Source organism: Anopheles stephensi, chromosome 3 (assembly GCF_013141755.1).
Source record: "Anopheles stephensi strain Indian chromosome 3, UCI_ANSTEP_V1.0, whole genome shotgun sequence".
Taxonomy (NCBI): domain Eukaryota; kingdom Metazoa; phylum Arthropoda; class Insecta; order Diptera; family Culicidae; genus Anopheles; species Anopheles stephensi.
In genome coordinates, this window is record NC_050203.1 from 13231842 (window position 1) to 13255540 (window position 23699).

Consider the following 23699-nt stretch of genomic DNA (forward strand, 5'->3'; position numbering starts at 1 on the left):
TCTCGCGGCTCCAGAACCCCTCGTAGCAGCTAACACCCCGAGTGCGGTACAATAAAGCCACAATAATTATTGTCAGCCAGATTAGCGAAACCTCCGCATCGTCAAGGCAGCCGCCGGTGGTGATCATCACCTGCACGGGTGTTGGCGGGCCTTACATGATGTAGAGGGGGCGTAAAAACCAGTACACTATTTACCGTACGAGTGAGCCCTTGTCCCGGTTAGCTCACTTCAAAGAAAGAGTGGCCTCGTTGGGTGAGTAAAATTCCTAACGAGCACGTAAAAATGCACGTAGCAAACTGTCATAATGCTTTATCTAACACACAAAAATTTGTCACCCTTCATTTGTCTGCCCATCCAACCGCTAACGTTTGACTGCTCACCACGGCTATACACCGCACAAAACACCTCAATCCAATCCACGAACCGGTTGGTCCGAAAAAATCCGGCCCGCTTGCTTCGAGATAATCACTCGTAAAAGGCACGTCCAGGCCCCATCGACGACGCCGATGATGATTAACCGAGCCAGCCTCGGAGCGGCACGGTCCCTTAGTTCCTCCGGCTGGTTGGATTGATTTATAGGTTAATAAATTTATTAGATGTGATTTGAGTATAAATTAGTCAGTCGGCTAAAGTTTTGTGCCGATTAGAAGATAGCCCCCAGATCCCGTGCCAGATACCGGCGCACCGCTTAAAGTCTTCATCTTCGATGCGCGAGTGCTTCGATGTCTTGACGGTGATAGCGTCAGTCAAAATGGCAAGACGCTTCTAGCGAGTGGGAACGGGGAAGCGCAAACGGGAGTGGGAACTGGGCGACGGTGTTAGCGATTATTTATGCAATTAAAGAGTTTTTAAACAGTTTCCGACGTGACAGATATGGGTGTTTTATTAATAGCTTGTCAGGGAATTGGGTTGTATGGAAAGTGAGTCAATGGTAGAGTTATAAACTGGGGAAGTTTTGTGATTTGGAAGGTATGAAAGTGTCTTGAGTTCGTTCCCTGTGAGCGTAGCACGTGTTTCGCTAAAAAGCCTTCTCGTTTAACAGCGAGTGCAATGGCTGGGCGCCCAGCATAGGTTCTAACGCTAATGCAACTGCTTGCAAGTAACAAGAGGTTCCCGGGGGAGGGTGTTTTATTGTGATGTGTTGAGCTGTTAATTGTTTGTTAATTATTTTAACAGCAATTCGGAAAATACAAAAAAACCTCCGAAAACCTGTCAGTGCATCAGTGGTGGCGCACGGCCCAGCTCGATCACCTCACTGGTTGACAAGTCTTTTCCGTCCTGCCGAAAGGGTCGTGAAGCCTTTTGTTTTGTGCAGCTCGTCTTGCAAACGAATATTTGTCAAACGGCATGGGGAAAAGGCGCGCACTGAAGTTCCTGCCGGGGAGGATCGATTAATCGTGCATATGTGTGAAGCCGAATGGCCAGGTGATGACGCTACCGCCCAATGCGATACGATGGGTGTGAGGCACTCGACCCATACCCACGCTGTCAGGGTTGATTGGGTAATGGATTTTCGTTATCGGCTCTGTTCAAGCGGAAAAAAAACTAACGGACAGACGATCGATTCGATTGACGGCTCTCTTTTTTATTCCTGCTTCCTCGTTTCTCAAAACCCCCTATTACTGTTTGGCGTTCCCGTGTTGCTATTGCTGCCTTACTTCGGAAGGTGTTGCCCCCGAAAAATAAAAAAATTATGCCAGAAGTATGCTTCAGTTTCACTTTCATGCCCCGAAAGTGTGTTTATATATTTATTTCTCTTTTTTAACCGTGTGCCTGAGTGTGTGTGTGTGTTAGGAGCCCTATTTGCGTATCCAGAGTTGTGCACTTCCGCAAAGTAGGGAAGGGAAAAAAAAGCGAACTGGAACGGTGCATGCTTATCGATAGGGGAGAAGGGCTGGAACCTTGTGATGGGGACGCGGTTTGGGTTGGCTGTTTGTAGGTGAGACCGACAGCGACAGAATCGAATAAGCTTGCTCGGTACTGATAAGCGCTAATCGGGACATAATCAGCGGTACGCTTTAAACGAACGAAACCTAGCTCTGTTCGAGCCAATCGATTACCTGTTCGGCAGACGCGCTGTGCAGAAGTTTGTTGAAGGTGTGAGTGGGTTCTAAAATTAGCCCGTGTGGTGACTGATTTCCCACCGATCGGCTTTGGAGTCTAAAGCGCATCCATCAAAGGTACAGGAGCTTGGAGTTTGAAATTCTGTAGCGTCACGATGGAAGGAAATCGTGCAATAAAATAAAATCAAGGGGTTAAAGTAGCACGCCGTTGGATTATCCCCGTTTTTGGACGTTAATCTTAAGCCATCAATAAATTTTCCCTCAAGTTGATAAGCGTACCTGAAACAGGGGTTCCACATTATCAAGTTGAACTTAATTTTCCACCCTACTATAAAAAAAATCGAGAACTACAAAAATGCGTCTCGTCATCTACCAACACATTACTGCGGTCGCTTATCAATGTCACACAGTACACTCATGGCTGCACACGACAGCGTGAGTGTGTGTTTGTGATGGGTGGGAAAACACTTAAAAAATGTAAACAAACCACCGCCACGCAGCGTCGCGCACGCAGCCCTTCCACGCCGCGTATCGCGCTCGAGCAAGTTGAAAACGGTCATCAGTCACCTTATAATTACTCATCAGTCGTCCCACACACACAGTGGCTGCTTTTGTCGGTTTGGGACAAAGATTATCCAACGACAAAACGAAATATATAACAACAATTACGAAGAAGGCGATACCAACGAACGAATGTGTCTTAGATGACAATTAGCAAGTACCTGTCCGGGGTGTTTTCCTTCAGCCCTGTTCTGTTGCGCACGATCAAGAGATCAGCTCGCATTTGAGCTGCTGTAATGCTCATGTAAAAATTGTACTTAATTGCACTTTCCCTTAATTGAAAGAGGACCCTTTGGTGTGTGAGTGGAAGGCACCAACATATGCCGTACGGTGATTATTACTTGCTAGGGGGGAGAAAAGCCAGCAGAATGTTCTTCCATGCGTTCCATCTCACTGAGCACGGTGAGCGGGTTCCCCTGTTGGAACAGAACAGTTCCAGCAATCCTGAGTCCAACCTAGAAGAACCCACTCACAGGAAGACGCTTTTCACGCATGGCTTACGCGACCACTACGCACCACCATATCCTGACAGACGCAAACCCTCGCACTATATCCACAAAGAGTTCTCCGTTGAAACGTTCCACAAAATGCAGGGACACATCGTCAAGAGCTAAGGTTACAAATTGCAGCAGCCCACCAAGGTTCCAAGTGCATCGCGACAGTGCAATGCCAAACGTGCACCGAAATCATCGAAAGCAAAGTCCACCTCAACGGTCCTCACCATCACCACCAGCTCACCAACAAAGAAAGGGGTTGATGCAGTTAAATAGATATCGAAATAGATTATGTTAATTACAGGTAGGACGCAAAAGGTAGCAAAAGGTTCGGGCTGGGTCTTGATGATGATGGTGATTATCATTATGATTATATATTGCGCCATATAAATAGTTTTCTGTCTCATTGCGCGAAACGGTGAGTGCCAGTTGGGCAGTCGGTTGCGTTGCGCCTTTGTTTGCATACGCACGAATCTCTCTCACGCTCTCTCTCTCTTGCTGACCTCCTTTTTGCACAACGTGTGGTAGGGTGTCTACTCCTGAAGGATAGGGATGGGCCAGTTTGGACGGTGACTAATTTAAGTCGGAAGTTGTAAAAAAACAAACAACAAATACAAGAAGCGAACTGATCCTTTCCTAGCCTATCCAGTTCAGTGACCCGTTCAATGGCTACCTCACCGCTGCTGATCGTAAGGGATGATGATGTTAAGCTTCTTGCGGGCTTGCTAATTCGAAAGACGGAAGCCAGTACCATCGAGACAGTTGGATGCCCAGGCGCGTTGGCTAACCAGGGAGGCGATGTATTCATTTATGGATGGTTTGTGTATGTGAGAAAATGTGAGATGATTGTAATCGGATAGCGCGAGGATTGATGTCTGACCGTGTGCTAGTTGAAGAGTTCAGGATATTGAAGCGAGAGTAAATCGGTAGCTATTTATGAGAGATGGAATGACTATTTAATCTGATGGGTCGTTTGAATGTAGGTTATTGTGCGCAGGTGATATTTGACTCTGTTGTCAGTTGATTGTGAACCGAACTATGGACGAGAATCCTGAAGAGGCCGATACGTTCGAGTCCGACTACAAGGTTTAATCTATTAGAACATCACTACGCCTTGGTTGAAACAGAGGAGCAGATATTTGTCCAAATCACCAGTCGCAAAGCCTTGGACTGTTATATTAATGTTGATGAGCTCTTCGTATAGCCTCCACTATCGATCATTTGAATTTATACTACTCAGCTCCTCATCTAACCCACACGAGAACTCTCCAACCGTAAATGAAAAGAAAGAAAGGTTCGAGCTCATTTTCCCATGCACCAAACACTGCACCTTGTCCGCCCTTCGCTTAATAACTCACCGTAGTCATTTGGTTTCCGAAAAATTAGCTTTTTTCCATACTTCCTGACCTTAATTACCGATTGATCATCCTTCTGCCAACGCATCTCCCTGCGCTCCGGTTCGTTGCCCACGGGATGGGTTGGTTCGTTCCCGTAAGACCGGATCTAAAATCCAACAGTTGCATAATACGCACGCTTCCAAGCGCATCAACTTCCCACCGAAAGGTTGACGCAAATGCGCTATAAATCGTTACCGAATCGTCCACAAGCCCAGGACACTGACGCACCTTTGTTTTTTGCTGATCGATTCTTGAACTATGAAGAAGGAGACCAACAAAAAAAAACAGAACTGTTCGATAATTCATTCCCAGAGTTGGGGTTTGAGTCGAAATAAAATTTACGAATTAAAGGAACACCCTCTCCCGCGTGTGTCTGTTGGGGTACAGATCTATCCAAAACCCTGGTGGGGATGCGCATCGCCCATCCATGCCCTGGTGCTTAATCGAATGTGACGGAACGACGCACAGTTCGGTATCCTGCGTCCAGCACTGGGCCGATTGTTCATCATCCATCGTAGAAACTCACCCACCCTAGCAGGAAGTTAATTTCCAACGTACGAAGGGACCAACCAAACTGTTGCACACCCCGAGATAATGACCTCTCGCTCCCTCTCTCTCTCTCTCTCTCTCTCGTCTAGGTGGCTTGGAAAGTTTCCCATTAGACTGTGCTTGAGAATGAGACTGTATCCTTTCGGTTGGGCGAGTAGTTCGCGCCCCTATCGCCCCTATTTGCATGAAGGAACGAGAATCCCACTCAGAAATTGCAACACACACTTCGGGGCGGTTCTTTCGGGCGAGACTTCTACTTCGACGTCCGGTAATGTGGTAAGAAAGCAAGATCCTCTACCCTGCCTATGCATACACGCATCGTCGTCGGAAGAAACAGGATGAACTAATGGGCCCTGCCGTTGTTTTGCCCCTTCCGGAAAATTCCCTTACATTAAACGGATCAGTTCGTCAATTGATGCAACGCGTTCCATCGCAGCAAACCATGCATGCCGTGGGCTCATCAGCGAAGTGACATCTGTCAATTTAGCTTCCTGTCATTGTTTTGTACGCGTTCGTACGCGTACGTTTCGTGTTTTTCATGCACGGGGCGCGAAGCGAGGGGCGGCGAAGGACTTCCGGTCAAGATCAGGGGAGGCCTCCGGGTGCTCATCCACGGATCCAAGCGAAACAGATCGTGTTGTTGCATGGGCAAGCTGCAGCTGGCCAGTCCCGGTTACTGTTAATCACAATCCCAAACATTTACAACCGACCGACCGGCCGACCAAAAATTCTTCCACCGATAGGAATCCGGCCGAATCGATGCGAACAACGCATCTGCACGAAACCCCGGTAGGTCATAAATTAAAATCCCAAAACTGATAAAATCCGCGTTTCTATGTATTAAAGGATTATGCATCGCGTACAACGACGGCTAAAATCGGGGAGCCTATGTATGGACGCGTGTGTGTGTGTACGTGGAAATGAGTTTACATGCAGCAGTCACTTTATTGGGGCCACCGCTCGAAAAGGGTGAGAACTAAGCACCATATGGTGACTCTACCAGGCCGACTCGGATTGAACCTCAGCAAAGCGAATACGCTGTAATTCGGTGTCATCGGCTGCATTGGACGGATTGGGACGAAGCTGCCAACTCTTTTAGATTTTCATTTTAAACTTTCTTCTTCTTCTTCTTCTGTGGCACTACAACCTCGAGAGGTCTCGGCCTGCCATTTCTGGCTTTCTGTGACTTAATTTTACCCGTAGAAAAGTAGTCAGCCTTTCGTACGGGGAGGCGGTCTGGATGGGATTTGAACCCCGGCCCTGCCGTGTGAAGACCGGCGCCGCTGTCGCCTCGGCCACCGGACCGCCCCAAACTTTGTGTTTTGAAATTTTAAACTTTGTGTTTTGAAAATCTGTGTAATCAGAAAAGATAGTTAAAGTTAAAATTTTGACATCTAATTCCTAATGTCTTGTTTCCAATTTTTAGTCCTATCAATGCGTCAACTTCATTTTCCCTCCCATATGATTCTTGGTACACTTCAATTCCGACTTCCTAATCGTGTCCATAATTCTTCCGCGGCTCTAATACTCTCACACTATTTGTCCGAAAACACCTTTTTCTCGTGCCGTTTTTAGAAGCTTAGCACAGTTAGTTCAATGGATAAATGGGCGCTACAGCGCGACTACCACGTGGGATGTGCTGGACAGCGCACGGCCGCGACAAAAAAGAGTCACCTCAGAGTCGAACCCGACTGTGCCCGACCGGTTGCAATGAAAGAACGGAAGCTAATCCGCGGAAAATACGGACATGCCATTCGACTGGTTTGCGTGGTGGTGGTCGCGAGGTTCGCCGGTTAGGTTAGTTTGTGTGTTCATGTTGTATTTTTTTTCCCCGTTCACCCTTATGCGTGTGTTTGTTAGGATGAAGGATTTTAGGTGCACCTTGCTGCCAACCGACCAACCGCCAGCGGAATCGTATCGATGCTTGGTGACCCATCCCATTGACTGCATTGTTGCAAACGTTGTAATGTCCCGGTTCGGGCGGGAAAGCTCTTAACGCAGCCACTTCGGAAACAGGCGCAAATAGTGTGTTGTGCCTTCAAACTCACCGGAACCGGACCCGAAACAAAAACTAGAAAACATCCGGAAACAAGATCGAGTGCATATTTTTGCTTTGGCCCGAGCAAATTAAACCCCTCCACCTTTTTTTTTTTCTTTAGCGACGACACGCTAAGTGCTGACAAATGGGAACCTCACCACCAGCATCATCCAGAAGTCAACCAGATTCGAACAGCAACAGCACACTTTCGCCACAAATCATAACTCTCGTCATGCCGGCTCGCGATACCTGGAATCAATCTCGATCGCAAATAGTGGCGACCAGCTCCGACGCGGGAAAAGTCCTTTTTTAACTGACCTTCGCGATGGATTAGTGTGACACGCAAGGAGGCAGTGACGGCAAGGCTTCGGACTTGCGCTTTTAAGCTTTGCACAGCGGTGATACGATTTACGAGCTTTACGTTTGCTGTTCCGTTTTTTGTCTGCTTCATCTTGCTCAGCTCACTGTTCGAGCGTTGTTTCTTTCTCACTCCATCATCATCATCGTCATGCTCAGCCTCATCTTCCGCGCACGGGTGGAATTAACATAAATTCAATCGCAAATCTTAATCATTAACTGACCGGAGAGCCGTTGTCTCCTGGATTTTTTTTTCGTGTGTTTTTTTTCTTAGCTCCGTGGATATACCGCGTTTTCAGCCATAAAACACACACACGCTCACACACCGAGATACAGGCACGTTCAAAGGGGCTTAGTTATTAAAATGTATTTCATTTTATATGCCACTTGGTCGTTTTCTTTTCACCGCGTAAAGTGCAGTGGTCGGCAAACTGCTTGTAGTAAAGTGTCGAGCATTTGAAAAAATAAATGAATTTAAATGCAAATGTCGTCCATGACTTAAAAAAAAGGACCCTGCGTACCCAGAGACGGTACTTGAAACTTGACTCTGGATGCATGTTTGGCCGTATCGCTATCCTTTACAGCCACTAACGAATTTTCTCCCTTAGAGACCCTGAGAGAACAAGGTCCCTCTCACATCAACGTTTATACTAATTTTAAATTTTGTTGATGGTTGTCTTACTTTAGCAAATACACTGTACACTGTTCTGTACGGCTGTACAGAACCATATCCGAACCAAAAAAAGCTGCAAGTTGCTCACCCCTGCACTACCATTTAAACAGACGCACCGGGGAAGGTTATAGCGAGCTGCCCAACGCAAGAGCGACAGATGCGGCTTAAAAAGCTGGAAGCTTTATGGATTAAATCATTCACGGACATGATCAGAAGCGGCCTACCACAGGTTGCTCCCCACGTTCGATCGAGCTGGAGAAGGTTTTCGCTAATCCTTCAACGATTTTTTTTTTCTTTTCAACTCGCTCCATCACTGGATTCTTCCCTGAACCGATACATCTCGAGAACCCCCGTCCTACAGGTAATTGGTCCACAAAAGGTGGGATTAACATTTTAGCTCCGGCTGCCCGGGTCCAGGCCGGTGGTGAAGCATTACGTTAATCGGGAAGAAAGTATCTGTCTTATCAGGCGAAAGGCACTTTCCTACCAAGAGAGATGAAACCACCAGAACCGGTAGGACATTGATCGTGCGAGTGAGTCGAGTTCCATTAAGCTCATCGGAATCACCCAATCAAGTTGCAAAGGGGCAAAAGCAACAAAAACAAAAAACGGTCCACTCGAACGGTAGCTCCCGGTTCGATCGATGATGAGGATGATGATTGAGTCGAGCCATTTTTTTGTTGTTGTGTGAGTGTTGCAAATAAAACAGCACAACAAAACTCAGCCCAGCCGGAGCATTAAGCAAAAGCACGATCGTAAAGTTAATACCGCCATGGGATGGGGCGGTAGGATTTGGACGATTCGGATCCGATTGGAACGTTGGCTGGTCAAAGAACCGGCCAACAATCAGCAGGACATTCGGCTTTTCGGATGGATTTAAATTCTCACCTAATTTCACAGATCGCCCGATGGTTGCGGCCGTTGCGTTTGCTGCCGATGGTGGCGTTGGATTTCGTTTTCCGGGGGGAAGGGAAAGATGCGACACAACGTTCCATTGGCGGAACGTGGAGGCCCTGATCCGATCGCATATATTACCGATTTCCTTACCGCGAACTAACGCCCCCTGGAATGATCGTCCACTGCAGTAGCTCACCGCGCACATAAAGAGCACGAACAGGGGACACACGAATTATAATCTCACCAAGCTGTATTTATTTTCCTCCCCACCTGGCGCGCACCCTTCCCTACCCTCCTCCCTCCCCTTACGCCTTATTGATCGAGGCCTTTAATATCGCAATAAATATTAGCCAACCTCTTTGATCCTCCCTGAAGGAAGGCTTTAGAGTGGGGTTCGATGTTTTTCTTTTTTTTTGCGAAGAAACCAGTGCCGCATTTAATCTGTAACATCTTCACGCACGTTCGCGCGGTGGTGATCGTGAACCTTTCGGCGATGATTCAACGAGGAGGTCTAGAGGTTTTCCGATTTTGTATGTTTGTAGTTTTAAAGTGCGTTGCAAAACAACCGAAACGAAACCAAACGGAAGGATGCTTACTGGGTGTTTGGGTGTGTGTGTGTGTATGCGTGTCTTATAGCTTCACATTCCGGCTTAGCTTAGCATCGACGGCTGTGTCAGTAAGAGACCACGAGATGAATTTGGGACGTGAAGCATTCGTGAGCAGCTACGCACCGCGGAGTCGTAGTTAATGTATGAAAATCCGTCAAAAGATTTAGCGTTTTCACTAATCACCCCAAATCCGCCGACTTGTGCGAATGGGAGCTTGTTGCCGTGTTTATTAAGAAGCAAGAATGAGTGATAGATAAAGCAGGGAAAGAGAGAGAGAGGGATGAAGAGTTTTGGATGGTAAGGTAGAAATAAAATTAATCCCACAGCGCGATGAGGAACGGTTTCGGAATATTTTGAATAATCTTGGATTAAAAAAAGAGCATCATAATTCTTCCCGTCCGCTCCATCGGTATTAGCGTCAATGGGCGAACCGGCGAAGAAGTGTGATTTTGGCCAGCATTCTGATAGTTTTAAAGTAACATTCGTCTAGAATGAGGCACTATTTGGAGTAAAATTATTCCTGCTCCACAATTGATCAGTACACAATCAATGTACAGCGAAGTACAACGTTGACACGAACTCTACTTCCTCACCGCACTGTGCGTTTGAGTATGATTGAGCGAGTTTTAAGCCGAGTATGCATACGCCAAGGGTTCTAAAGTTTCTGCCACTGTAGAGCCATTGCTCCTATAAATAATTCTCTCACTCTTGGAGGTTTTTTTTTTGTTGTTGGTTTTGGGGTGGAAAATAATGTTATCCGCCTGCTTGCTTCCCATTTCTTCCCACTTCGCTGCGTGTACACATGCTTCCTGCGTTTGCGAGCCGAAGACGAATGTTGACGGACGGATAATCTGTTCCCACTGAGGTCTTGCTCCAACCTCGGCCCAACTCCAACACCACCCGGCACGGAATCGTGTTAGGAAATCTCGCGTGCAATCGCAAGAAAGTGTCGCAACTCGGGCAGACACGCAAAATATCGGCAACGACCGGCTTCGCTTGGGGTTCAATGGGGAACTTCGAGTTAAGACCCACCGAGTACGCCGTGACACAGGAAAGAAAGAGAGACAGCAGCGCAGACCGTGAAAATTTTAATCCCACATATATTAATCATACAATAAATTAAAATAATCCAATCGGATTTAAATAATTAATTTATTTTGTATATTATTTATTCCCATACCGAGCGTGTAGCAGTGTGGTGGGATTGCATCTGGTTGCGCGACAGTGAGTGCTTTTTTCGGGTAAATCGCACAACAAGAACCGAGCAACTACGCACACACACATCACCTCCTTTGCGGGAAGATTTCTTGGACAAATCCTCACGGTGACTACAAATCAACCTTATGAGACAACGGCACTTTGAAAGGTGGTAACTCCGACCGGATAAAACGCTGTTTGAACCACTAATTACTGTTCGCTGAAGTTTTTTTGTTTTGACCTCCACAAGGTAGTTGTGTGTGCTAGAGCTCCATAAAAAGACATTCTTAAAATTTTGTAATTATTTTCTTCTTGCCACCCAGAAAGCAGGTAGTTGAAGGATTTTAAGTTGCTCGTGAGAACCTTCTGGTAGGACCTTCTGGAGGTGAAAGTTACTCTTACTGCTAGTAGTTTACATCGCTACACTCCCTACAAGAAGAGACTACGAGCACGCACCTTGGGACTGCCCAAGCGAGCTATGAAGCATTCCTCAACCGCAATGTCGGCGTATTGGAGAGCTACACGCGGCAACCGACACGAGAGCTTCGCCAAACCGCGCCAAGCGCGCTGCCTTAATCCGGGATTATATTTATTCTCAGTGAGTGAGCTATAGCTTTGGACGATTGAAATAAACAGTGAGTTCGGTGTTCGGTGTTTGCTTTGCCGCACGTTGCGTTCACGAACCGTAGCAGCGAGGCGGATAGCTACCGGAATGTTTTGCCGTTGTCCTTGAAGATAGGTTTGAAGTTGATGTAACAGTTTTATATTTCTGAGCTAGAATTCAACATTTAGATATAAAATAATAACGATTACTAGCAGCCCTCAAACATTCTGAGCTTATTTTCCCTTATGTCCCAATGCACAACAGGTGCCATTCCTGCTGTTTTGCATAAAGCGCCAAATCACTGCATTAATTTGTTATTATTCGTCCCACATGCATTGGATGTGGGATTTATATGTGCTTTTTACCCGTCCCGTTCCCGTTCTGCCCATCACTAATCGCTGTATGCATTGCATTCATCATTAAAATGCTCTTCTCGCCCTGTGTGCCCAACGACGACGGCAATGGCGACCACCATCATCAACGGCATCGGCATGGGGCGTTGTAATTACAGTGAGGTACACTACACACTAGTACTCACCGCCACTAGAACCGGCTTTAATTTTTACTCTACACTCACCGACCCTCCCACCCTTTCCTCCTCAGTCATTTACACCTTTTTTTTGTACTCTCCCCTCTCACCTCTGGGGACTCAATCCCAGTGCGGAGAAGATGGTCCAAAAGCCAAGGTGTTCGAGGTGCCCGAGCGCACTCATTACAACTCGGCGCGATTGCTCGCTCGCCGGTAGAAAATCAAGAACCATTTGCTTTTGCTTTGCATAATTTATCATACGTGTCTGTGTATGGGTGTCCGTATGTGTGTGTGTGTGTGTATGTGAGAGTGAGGGAGGAGGCAAGCAGTCACAAACCGTATCCATATGTTCCGGTTCCTTCAACGGCAATGAATAAGATATTCAATAATCTCTGCCTCTGGAGGGCCTGTCTGCTTGGTCTCTCCCATCCCAACCCGCCTTACCCACCCAAAATCCGATCCTCCCAAGCGTCCGACGGGCGTTCCAAGCCGTAACCCTCACCGTACAGACCGGTCAGCCGGTGGAGGATTATACAGAAAAAAGAGAACCTCCAATATCCCAGAACCGATTTTCACTATCTCAACCGTCCGCGGCTACCGCAGCTTGGCGGGAGGTTAGCAGCAGCGGTTGTGAATGATGAGGAATTATATGCTGTTTCGGTCTGAAAAATACATTTCAATCCAAATAGAACAAAAAACAAACACTACACCCAAAGATGCTCGGCATGTGATGTGGTCTTTGCCAGAAGCGGTGAAACTTCTGCAGCCGTCTCTTTTGAGTTAATCTTTTTGATGCAATAATTTCCCGATTCGTACGTACGTACCCACCGGAGAATGTCAAGCCGCAGACTAAAAAAAACACACACAAAAACAGATTCATATTCTCTCTAGTCACCTTTTGTTTTGCAGCCTTTAATGCTGCGGATTTAAATCCACGTACGGCTTCCAGCACACCAGCGCCAGCTTAATGCGCGCACCAAGAATCGTAACGTGCAGATCAAATCTCTTGACAGCAAGCGGCCGTGGTGCAGTGCAGTCCGGATGGCGAGCTGGACACAAAGTAAGCGTTCTAAGCGAGGTGAACGGCAGCGACCATCTTGAACGATGGTGGTGGTATACGGTCCCCGGTACCGTTGGTAACCCGGTGGAGCCGGCCCTGATCCGTCGGCGCGAGCAAAAGGATTAAGCGGATTAAGGCGCGCACGGTTTCGGAGCTGACTACCAGCTCCATTCGTGGGGTAAAGCTACTGAGATCGGCTCGGCGTTGGTAGAATGAGATTTACGGTGTGAAAAATTCATCATCGCTCACAGGAACGCTCAATCTCTTGGTAAAGAATGCTCTCGATCGGGCTCTAAAAACCCTCAGCTTATCGGAAGTTTTTTTTCTTCGGATTGCTACTTCCCATGTCCGAGCACAAAGTCAAGACAAGACATATACGACCATCCGGCAATTGATTGCATTCCGATATGGCCGGGCACGGCGTGCTGCAACGGTATGGGTAACCTGCCACATAAAAATATCAAAAGTGATTAACCATCGCGCGGAAGCACCAAGAAACGTTGGCGACCCCGACACTGGCGCGCAATTTTACGATCTTAATCCCGGGGGTCACCCGGCCAAATGCCGTCCGCCATCGGGCGGATTAGTGCTGTTGTGGGCAGAGTTGCGTTGAGAAAAATGAGTCAACCACGGACGGACTGCAGGTGGTGGTAACTTTAGCTGCCTTCGGCAGGCAACAGGAAGGCAGAAATCGTTCACTGTGCCAACCACAGTCGGGCTTGGTTTTCCACCCTTGAGCCGGGCAGGGGGTTTTTCCGTGGCTGAAAATTGATACGTGTGACTGCGGGTGTAAATCAATTCGTGTGTCGTGCGTGGGGATCGGTAAGGATCAAGCGCGATGTTTAGTGCACCGTGAGCGATCCTCTTAAGATTTGTGACCGTTTGGTGGGCAAATGGTGTAAGGGCGGGCACAAGCGAATGGATCAGCTTGCATTGTTGTACGCGAGGGAACGGATTACATCATCGCACCGTAACCTCTGGGAGGTCACCCGGTCACCTTCCCCATTCTCCATGTTTTCCCCATCAAAAATCATTTACACTCCACTGTGGGGGGAAGCGCTATTACGGGTCAACGATGTTAGTAAGTGCGTTTTTATTTACTACACAAATCTTCACCATCACCACCCACGGGCACTGATTCCCGCTAACCGCTTGAGGGCGGCGGGAACACACACACATCCTCGTGGTAATTGATGTCACGTTCGGAGGTTTTCCCGCTTTTCCGTATGTCAGAGGTAAGGAATTTGTCGTTAATTCGGTGGGTTGCGTGAACCTGTCACGAAATGTTACCGATACAGCATAATCGGGACGGGCCGATAAGCGAGCAGGATTACTGGCATGTAATGCTCTTATGTTGTTATCAAGGTTTAGAGGAGATACGAAACACACAATTTTTGAGCGAAAGAGAATTCTGCATGAATGTAAGATTATTTTAAAATAAGTTATAAAATTAGAGACAATTAGCTATCGGGATAGATTATCTTTAAATGTGACGCACTTCAAAGCAGTAAATTAAAGGTCTGAATATTTTTATAAAACATTTGTGATTATAGTTGAAGATCTTTGCTGGGAAAATTGGGATGAATTTATGGTTAAGCGTTGCATGTGTAATTATGGCTAGGGGTTTTGTATTTTATAGCAACGTAAGGTTCCCTTCCATGAATAAGAATGACTGATCGAACGAACTCTGGCAAGTAAAATATGTGAACAACACAACCCAAATTTCACTAAATCAGCGTAAATATTACAAGGCCCTTCCCAATCACGATCAGTGTAAATCCTTAAAGAATATTAAAAACAAGACACTTTAAGCTTAATCGTCTCCACAATTTTTGAAGCAAATGTTGAACAAGGATAATTCTTTCCTATCAGGAACTTTTCTCTGAATCAATCTTTATTAAAAGATTGCAAATTTTCAGCTCTAACTCCTCGATGTTGTCTATCTTAATCCTGTACACTTGCACTTTGATAACCTGGTTACGAGATTCAATCTACCATTGCACCTGCATTTTTATCCTTCGCTAACAATACCTCTTTGCTGGCCATAAACACTTCAATCGGTGATAAAATGTAAAGTAAAAATAAATTCGTAGCAACTCGGCACACCACTCGTCCAATTAGAGGATCAGCTTGCCGCCTACTTCCTCCCTTGCATCTTCGGATCCGATCAATGGAAAGTGCACTGAACCCTGCGGGGGTTTTCCCACCAACACCGAAGGGAGAAAAATGGATAGCATCCGTAGAACAAAAAAGAAAATAAACCCTTTTTGTTAGGGTAAGCAACACCATCCAACAACAGAAGAAGGATGCCATTTTTACAACGGGACTTGATATAGAAATGTACAAAAATAGAGACACATCGGCGCGGTGGATGAATGAGCTAAGAGGAGAGTCAAAGATGTTGCGATATTGCACCTCGGTACGTACCCGCATGACAGGATGCCACGTATCGGGTCACAGCACAGATCAAGAACGGACATACACACAAAGAAAGGTATCACACAGCTTCCAAACAAAACCCGGCCGATGGATTAGGATTGTAAGGATTCTTTGAGTCCTTCGACACTCTCTAAAGGGCTGCTTTAAGGTGAGCGAAACAAAAAAAAACACAAAGTCTTGGACTGAACCAACGGGAACCAACACCGAACAGGCGAAAGGTGCGAAAAGGTGAGCTCCGAGTGTCCTTGCAAAACGGGACGAGCCCAGCGGTAAAACAATTGGCCCCCTAAACAGGGCTGCGAGTGTGTTGCTTTCGGTGTAATAAAACCGTAATTCGTTACGTGCCTACCAAAAAAGGTGTTCTCTTTGCCACCTTGTCCTTCCCGTGTTCTACCGCGCCGATAAAGGGAAAAAAGCAACCGAAGCCGAACCGATGCACAAGATAAAACTATCAGTGTAAACACACGAGGTCTAGGAAGTCTAGGACCCAACCCATGGTACATGGAACATGGGTCCTTTCGGTTGGAACCCAGGATAAGACGAGGTCTAGAATTGGGACGAATTAGAGACGGAATAACAAACATCAAGAGAGAGAGAAAAAAAAGCGTAAGCCAAGCATTCAGGAATCTCGCATGGTCCGCGCGGCGCACCTCGAGCGAAGGTACGATTAGGACGGCAAAAATAGTTTGCGTTTCACATCACCGATCAAGGATCGCAGGGTGTTGTGTCCTGCCATAAATCAACGTCTTAACGTTCGGTCCCTTGTTTTCGTGAACCGGTAGGTTCATTAATCTCGATTAACGCGACACGCACGATCGAACACGATCGGTAGCGTCTGCCGAAAGCCCTCCGGCCCATCAGAATGTGCCGGATCCCGGACATCCGTCTTGTTTGTCGTCTTCGGTTTTCGGGGTTGAATATCGGATTATAATCCGTGATCTGTTCCGTGTGTGCGTTTGTGTGCTCTGGGGTTAGACACATTCACTCACCTTGAGCCACCCTGCTGGTTATCCCTTCGCTCGCTTCAAGATCAACCGTGATGCAGGCAGCTCTCGTCCGTTCGGGTATAAAAACGGATTAAATATTCCCATCCTATTCTTTAGCCTTTTGGGATAACTGCTGTGTGTCTGTGTGTGTGTGTGTCTCTTCCAAACCGGCGACGCGTTGGTTGGATCTTCACTGCACGGGGGACACCCGGGATTATGGAAAGACGGAAGCATTAATTCGATTTATGGCAATTAATCGATTGTTAGCTAATGAGGCAGATTTCTCTACTGGCAGGATTATAGTCTTTTTTTTTGTTGGATCCCCCTAGTTCACCCGCCGTGATGTTCTAGGAACTTAGAATCATACGACAGCGTTGAATCATCGCCAATGCATCACGATCCGCTCTTCTTCCCGGTAGCGTAATGTGTGTGTGCGTGTGTGTGTGTTTATCACATTCGTCCACCACTAAAACACGAAGGTCAGCCGCTCAGACGCTTCCGATGAATAATATGCGGTGCCCTTGCGGGGCACCGAGATAGCGACCCGTCTGCCGTCTGTCGGTTTGGCGGCATAATCAGCGCTCTGTAACGTTCCGCAACAGCGTATGCAGTGCCCCCGGTATGCGTTCCACCCACACACGCACACATCGAGCGGCGAGTGTGTATCCTTAGCATAACGCACCGACCCGATCCGATAGTGGAGAAAGTGACCGTTTCTGATTATGGCGAGCCCATCCGTCCATTAGGCCTTCCCTTCGAGGGCGCGCGTGTGTGCGTTGAAGAGAGCAGTGGGTCTCGGATTCGCTTTTTTGTTGTTGCTTGTTTGTTCTGTGTTGTGGTCCGCTTAAGAACCGGAAGTGCTAATCTGATCTGCGAAATGGAACTGACCCGGCAGCTTATCTGGAGGCATGCCCAAGACCACAATTCGGAGGGATAGCATTTTTGGAACTCAGTTGCAGCATAATGCGATGATAAGCAAACATGGAGGCCTTTCTGTTTTCGAGTTAAGAATTTAAGTCCCAAAGAGACACGGGAACTCATTCTTGAAGTCGTGTTTTCCTACTGATCTTCAATAATCCTGCATGCAGCACCAAATATCCCATTGTTTTAGAGATGCACTTATGCATAAAGTTGCAGCTTATCCTGCTAGACACTTGAAGATACCAAAGGGAAAGATGGAAGCTTCTTCCCGGGCAAGATCACACAAGCTAATCCGAAGCGTTAACAGGATTATACGATAAGCTGCTGTGCTTTGAACATGAACGGCTAAATTTGCAAATGACCCAGAAGCTGCCAAAAGTCAAGCACCGAGTGTCGGACTTACGAGCTCATTACCATTGATCCTTGCCCATGCCTACCCACAGGAAGATGATCCCTGGCCGGGTTTCGGTACAGAAATGGTAATGGACTCGAAAAGACAAACCTTGCACACCTCAAGAAGCATTTTTCCTACACACACACATACAGCAGTGCAGGTACGTACAGCAGCAGGATCACTCGTCCTTCGACCGTACCGAGACCGCCCAGCCGGTTCCGGTTCGGTCCGTCCATTAATTAACCCTCGCACTACACTCACCTGTTCTCCAGTGCTGGCGGCGACCCAAGCTTCAGCGAAGGTTTCCATTGCACTCTGAAAATCCATGCTAAACAACATGCACCACGCCGTTTTTGCAGGGTCACTGTTATCGGTGTGCAAGGGTGGGTGTGTGTGTGTTGTGGCCTGTTTTTCTTTTTGCACCCCGTATTGCTTCTTCACCTGTACACTCACCTCACACACTAATCACACATACGCACACACAGTCGTGATCGTGCTGGTGGCACGATCTGTGCCGGGGCAAGTCAGTGTTTTCCACGCGAAAACCGGCCACACTTGCAGCAAACGCACTTGCTAAATGTCATCACACGGGCATCACATCTACGATCACAGCACTCACATTCGCCCACTATTTTCACCGAAGCATTATTCTTGGTTGTTCAACACACGCACTCACAAAAAAACGGCCTCAAAAAGATTTAAAATGTGGCAAACACTGTTGGCATCAACATTTGGGGATGTTACACCAAACTGCTCTATCGGCTCGCAGCAACCGATCAACCACCGACGTCAGTTGCGCGTTGCGTTCGACTCGACGGCTAAGGATTAAATGCTAACCGATTCGCCCGTGCCGAACCCATGAAGAGTGAGCCTCACGATTCCTCCGGCACGAGGGGTGCGATAAGGCTGGGGACGGTGGGGTGAGATTGAGAGGGAAAGGATGTTGGGGTTGGGGGTTGGCACATAATCGTCGCCCCGGAAGCTGCCGATTTGCGCGCCTCGCCTCGACCAAACGCTCGGTTCGCTCGATCGGATCAGCTCCTTGCCCTCCTCGCTGACTCGCTCGCTCGCTCGTACGCTCGTTTCGTCCTTATTGGTGTGTCCCGTGCATCCCACTCTCACACTGGCGGAATGGGGGTGGAATGTAATCGTCACCCCCCTGGGAAGCTACCTCCTTCGTTGACTGACGGATGGGTTTCGATCGGTACTTGGGAAGGAACTAATGTGCAACGGATCGGCACCGAAAGCGAAGATCAAATTGTGATCTGTCACGAATAGCTGGATTAGCTAGGCTCTAGAATCTTCGTCCTTTTTCTTTATTTTTAAAATTCATTTTTCCTCGTGAATCTCTGGTTAGGCTTCAAATCGGACACTTGTCACAAAATCACACTCACGCACGCACAAACTTTTACGAGATTTTCGCTAGATTCAATGAACGATCTCACGGCAACATTTGCCGATGTTCTGCTTCACGCAAAATGTACGCACCGTGCGTGTCTGGATGCCACAGGCGTACCGTGTCGTACGACAAAAGAACACACGGAGCGGTCGTCGCGCAGCGATCCACTCTGGTCCGGGAAAAACAAGGAACTAAAAAAATGTACGCTCCACTCGCACGCTGATGCCGGATCCGGAAGATTTCACGCATATGCAGGGTTCGTCTAGCATGGGTCCGAGCGAGATGAGCGGATGGGTGTGTTGGTGCGCGCTCGCTCTCGCTAGCGGCGGTCAGGTTTGGAACACGACGCGCGTACGAACTCGTTTCGTTCGATGCAACAGTGACGGACGGATATTGTTACCACGTTACATTTGGATTTGATTGAAATATAAACAATTTCTGAAAAGAAACACAGAAATATCTTTTTTGAGTATGAATTTGCTAAAGTATTTAAAGCTGTAGACAAATTTGATATATTTTTTTGTAAAATCGTTATTTTTTATGTCTTCGAGTAAAAAATAAGGTCATAGTCTGTTGATTTAGAGCAATCCAAGAATTTAAAATATGATTTCAATCCGACTGCATCATTCAGAATATATGTAATGAACTTCTTAAAAGGTTTTGACCGATGTTAATTTTTCTTAGTTTCTTCAGTGAGTGCGAGCTTCTGAATTTAAATGTGGTTCATATGAATATTCTATTCTTATTCCGATGTGTGATTTTGAACACAAAAGTTCATATTCTAAACCACATTGCATTAGAAGTTTAGCATAATATATCTAATCCCATCAGCACTCACTGCCGTACCGCACTGTATTTACGGAATGTTATCGCACGAAGCCAGTTTGATTCGCACATTTTCGTGACTGACTGCATTTGACATGCCGAGAAGGAGATAGCATGACCGGGGAAGCAAGCCAACCATAGCGGCGCTGCCGTTCCGAGGATTCACGACAAAAATTTGAATGCCGATTCGGATGCAGATCTCCAATCGAAGGGATAATCGATGCCATTTGTTATTGTAAATTGCTAACAATGTAGGCGCCATGATGGTGGATGACATTGTTTAATAAATTTAAATGTATACTGAATGAATCGTTTTACAAAATGTTACAGGGATACATGTTTTGGAGTTGTAGGTTTCATTCAAGGCAGAATAATTTTGCGTATTTATTTACTTTAACACAGCTCACAGAGAACGTTGAAAAGCAATGTATTTAATGATAATTTTGGAAAGAATATAATTATTTCAAACTTTTCCTTCAAATATCAGGCTACTTTCAAAAGCCATGTTCCGAGCAGATTTTTGTGCTTATCGCATGAAAAGAAGCTCGCCTTTCAGGTTGACAACATTCCTTCCGTTTTGTAATTTAATTCGTTCTCGACAATCGTGAATGTTCGCACTTTTTTTTGCTGCACTTTTTTGCGGCCACATGCATTTCTTGGGGAACTCACACATACTGTCACAATTGTTGACGCATGTGCTCAGCGCGAAAAGTGGGCGTGCCCAACGGTGCTTGTTGGTGTGCGTGAGTGATGCTGGGTGCATTCGTGCATTCGTGTTTTATTGCCCAGTGCAGGGTTCGTTGGCGTATTGTAATTATGTGTCACCGTATTTACGAAATTGAACCCAAAAACACACTCGTTAAGGAATGTTAGCATAGACTTACTTTTTACGTCAATATTTCCATCCACTTTGGTTACAAATTGATTAAGCATAAATATCTCTCAAATAGTTCTTTTCACTGTGTTGTATGTAATAATTTGTCCGCTAGTGTACCTTCTGCATCGGGATCTGTATTTGGAAGGGTCTCGTGCCTTAAACGCTGGCTCCACCTTCCCGCACTTTTCATCTCGTGGTCCCGAAATCTCAGCACCCAGCATCCCATGTAATGCAGCATGGATAATACGCGGCGTTCTTCCGGTGGAACCGCTCAGACGCAGCGCTATCCCGATTGTCTCACTCTGCCAGCTCCCCAATTGGTTGACGGTACGCTTTCTCGGCTAAGCTTTGTCGCATCTTCGGAGGATCTTGTAGTGGGTGTCCTTGGTCTGATAAACCCCATGCCCGGGTTTTCGTTTTTTGTTTTATCTGCTTTGGCAGAAATAAGCACTTCCTAGGAACACATACTCCCTTTGCTTCATGTACTTCTTTCTTTGGTGAGGCGTTTTACATGCATTTTTTTTCCTGTTTTTTTTCTCTTTGCGATGGATATAGATCGAGAAGTACATATATTTTTTCTTACATTTGTAGCATCTCTTTTTCGCCTTAACATTCTTATGCTTATCCTTCGCTACAAGGGTAGGTGTTAAGGGATGACAAGTAAAGGACATTTATATATTATGAAAAATATTTTTGTGTCGATTTATTCTATTTTCACTGTGCTTTTTACACAGAAGATTTGTCTAAGATTTGTTTGAATTATTAAAACCTGGTCATGACGCTATTGCTCTCAGAGGTTTATGCATTTTTATGCTCTCGGGTAAGCCAGTGGTAAGTTCTACAATTATTTCTTCTTTGATGAAGTACAATTTACTGAATATTGTAGCTTTTCTTAGACTCTCATCAAATCGTGAAGTGATACCAGTAAAACTCCCACTTTTCATTGTTTAGCACCGAAATGAAATAAAATCCTCATGCCATGCCGGTTGTGTCATCGGTTTCCCATCGTAAAATTACCACATTTTCTTAAAAGCAATTTCAAACCGGCACAGGACAGTGGCAAAACTTCTAATAAGCACCTGTCCAACACCGCCCGTACCCACCTTATGCGTTGGCTCCAACCACCGAGACACCGTTCGGCAAAAGGATAAATGTCCTTTTCAACCACACTACCACCAGCTTCCCATGCTCCGCACAGTACACCTTCACGACGAGCTGTAGCTCCCCAATGTTCCCAGGGTACCGGTCGTTCGTTGGTGCGTTGCGATCTAATTCAGAGCGGGATAAAATTTAATTATTTACAATCAAAGTTTTATATCAGCGCATATAATGACATTGTAAATTTTCATATCTTCTTTAATGTGCAGACTTTCCCGGCGAGCGGTTGCGACTCGCTTCGTGTATGCCACTGCAATTGAGCCGTGCGACCTGGTGCACGCCAAGCGATCTCATGGCAGGCGGTGAGTGGGTCGGTGAGACTCAGGTGCAGGAAGGGAAGGCTTTTGGGGTGCTTCAGTTCAAAATCAAGCTCGATCGGTAGTGAAAACTTTGCATGCGCTTAGTACGAAACTATGCGGCAGAAATTAGTGTTTCGTGTCGTACGTTTGCGGATGGTAAAATGTATTTCTAAGGGTTTAAAAAGCCAACTGGAGCTGAGGTTGCAGTACGCTGAAGCTATTAAGTGGAAAACGATTTGATGAAATATATTTACTTAGTTATGGTATCGTTTTAGATACTTAATTATTAATTTTATCAGACGTATAGAGAAGTAGTTAGAAAGGATCAATTAATGAAAGGCGGCTATACAATTGGTTTTATATTCCTTTCAAGTCAGATGTTCAAGACAGCGTCAAGTTTTTTTGGTTGAAAATTAATTTGGATGCTAAATAACAGCACGTCATTAAATGATAGTGATGAAAGGATTTTAAACTATGATAGATTTCCTTTCCCTTTTCACTCTTTTTATCTTCTTTATTCAATATTTAATTTCATAGTACCCTTTGATTTTGTTCAATGTCATTATCGCTTTTCTTCCTGTAATGCTAGTTAATATTTTAAATTTTTAAGAATTATTTTTTTACATATTTTTTAAACCTACGTCATCTTCTGGTTTCTGTTTCATTTCGATAAGTTTTTTTTTAACTTAAACTACCTTCTTTGTCTTTTGTGTCTAAATAACTCACTCCTTAAGGGCTTCTAGAGAATTTATTCTTGCCAAGGAAAACGAGTCTATCGGATTTGCCTGAACTGAACTGAAGGTTCTCTAGAATGCCACAGGAAAAAAAAACAAAAGCTTACCTCTACTGAAGCAATTTGACAACTAATTTAGTTCTTTACTAGGAATAAAAATGATTAAAGAAATAGTTCTTAGCTCTTAGAGCGAACTCTCTGAAAAAACATTTCATAGAAGAAATTCATCGCAAAACTCCAACAAAGCATCACCCTAAGCAAAAACCACCTTCTCCACCACCAACGAAAATAAGTTCACCTGGCGTATAAATATGCTTTACGGGTGAGAACGGTACTCCCACCATCCAAAAGCCGACCACCGTCCAACACGACACGTGAGCTGAGCACAGACGGATCCTGCGTGAAGCCGTTCGTCGTTCACAGTCGTTGGAACCCAGTCTGCGGGAACGTTATGTCGACCGGGCCACGAAAAACAGGTTCCTTCTGGTGGAAATATGCGGAAAATATTACTCTACAGAAATAAGCGTTTCTCATCGGTAACTGGTGCTGGGTGCAAGTTTTAAAGGATCTTCTTTCGGGTGGGAAAATTGATGTAAGAATCTCGGTCCCCTTTCCCCGCGAACTTGTTTCTTGTACGATGG

General features: G+C 46.0%; 1 protein-coding gene across 1 annotated transcript in view; it reads right to left on the minus strand.

Annotated features, from left to right (window-relative positions):
• The window catches only part of LOC118514331, an 86786-nt gene extending 67423 nt beyond the window's left edge, over nucleotides 1-19363 (minus strand). Inside the window, exon 1 of the mRNA XM_036061138.1 lies at nucleotides 18029-19363. Within this exon, the coding sequence (XP_035917031.1) occupies nucleotides 18029-18106 (78 nt within the window). The 5' untranslated portion in view covers nucleotides 18107-19363. The remainder of the gene's footprint in view (nucleotides 1-18028) is intronic.
• Nucleotides 19364-23699: the final 4336 nt, after the last annotated feature.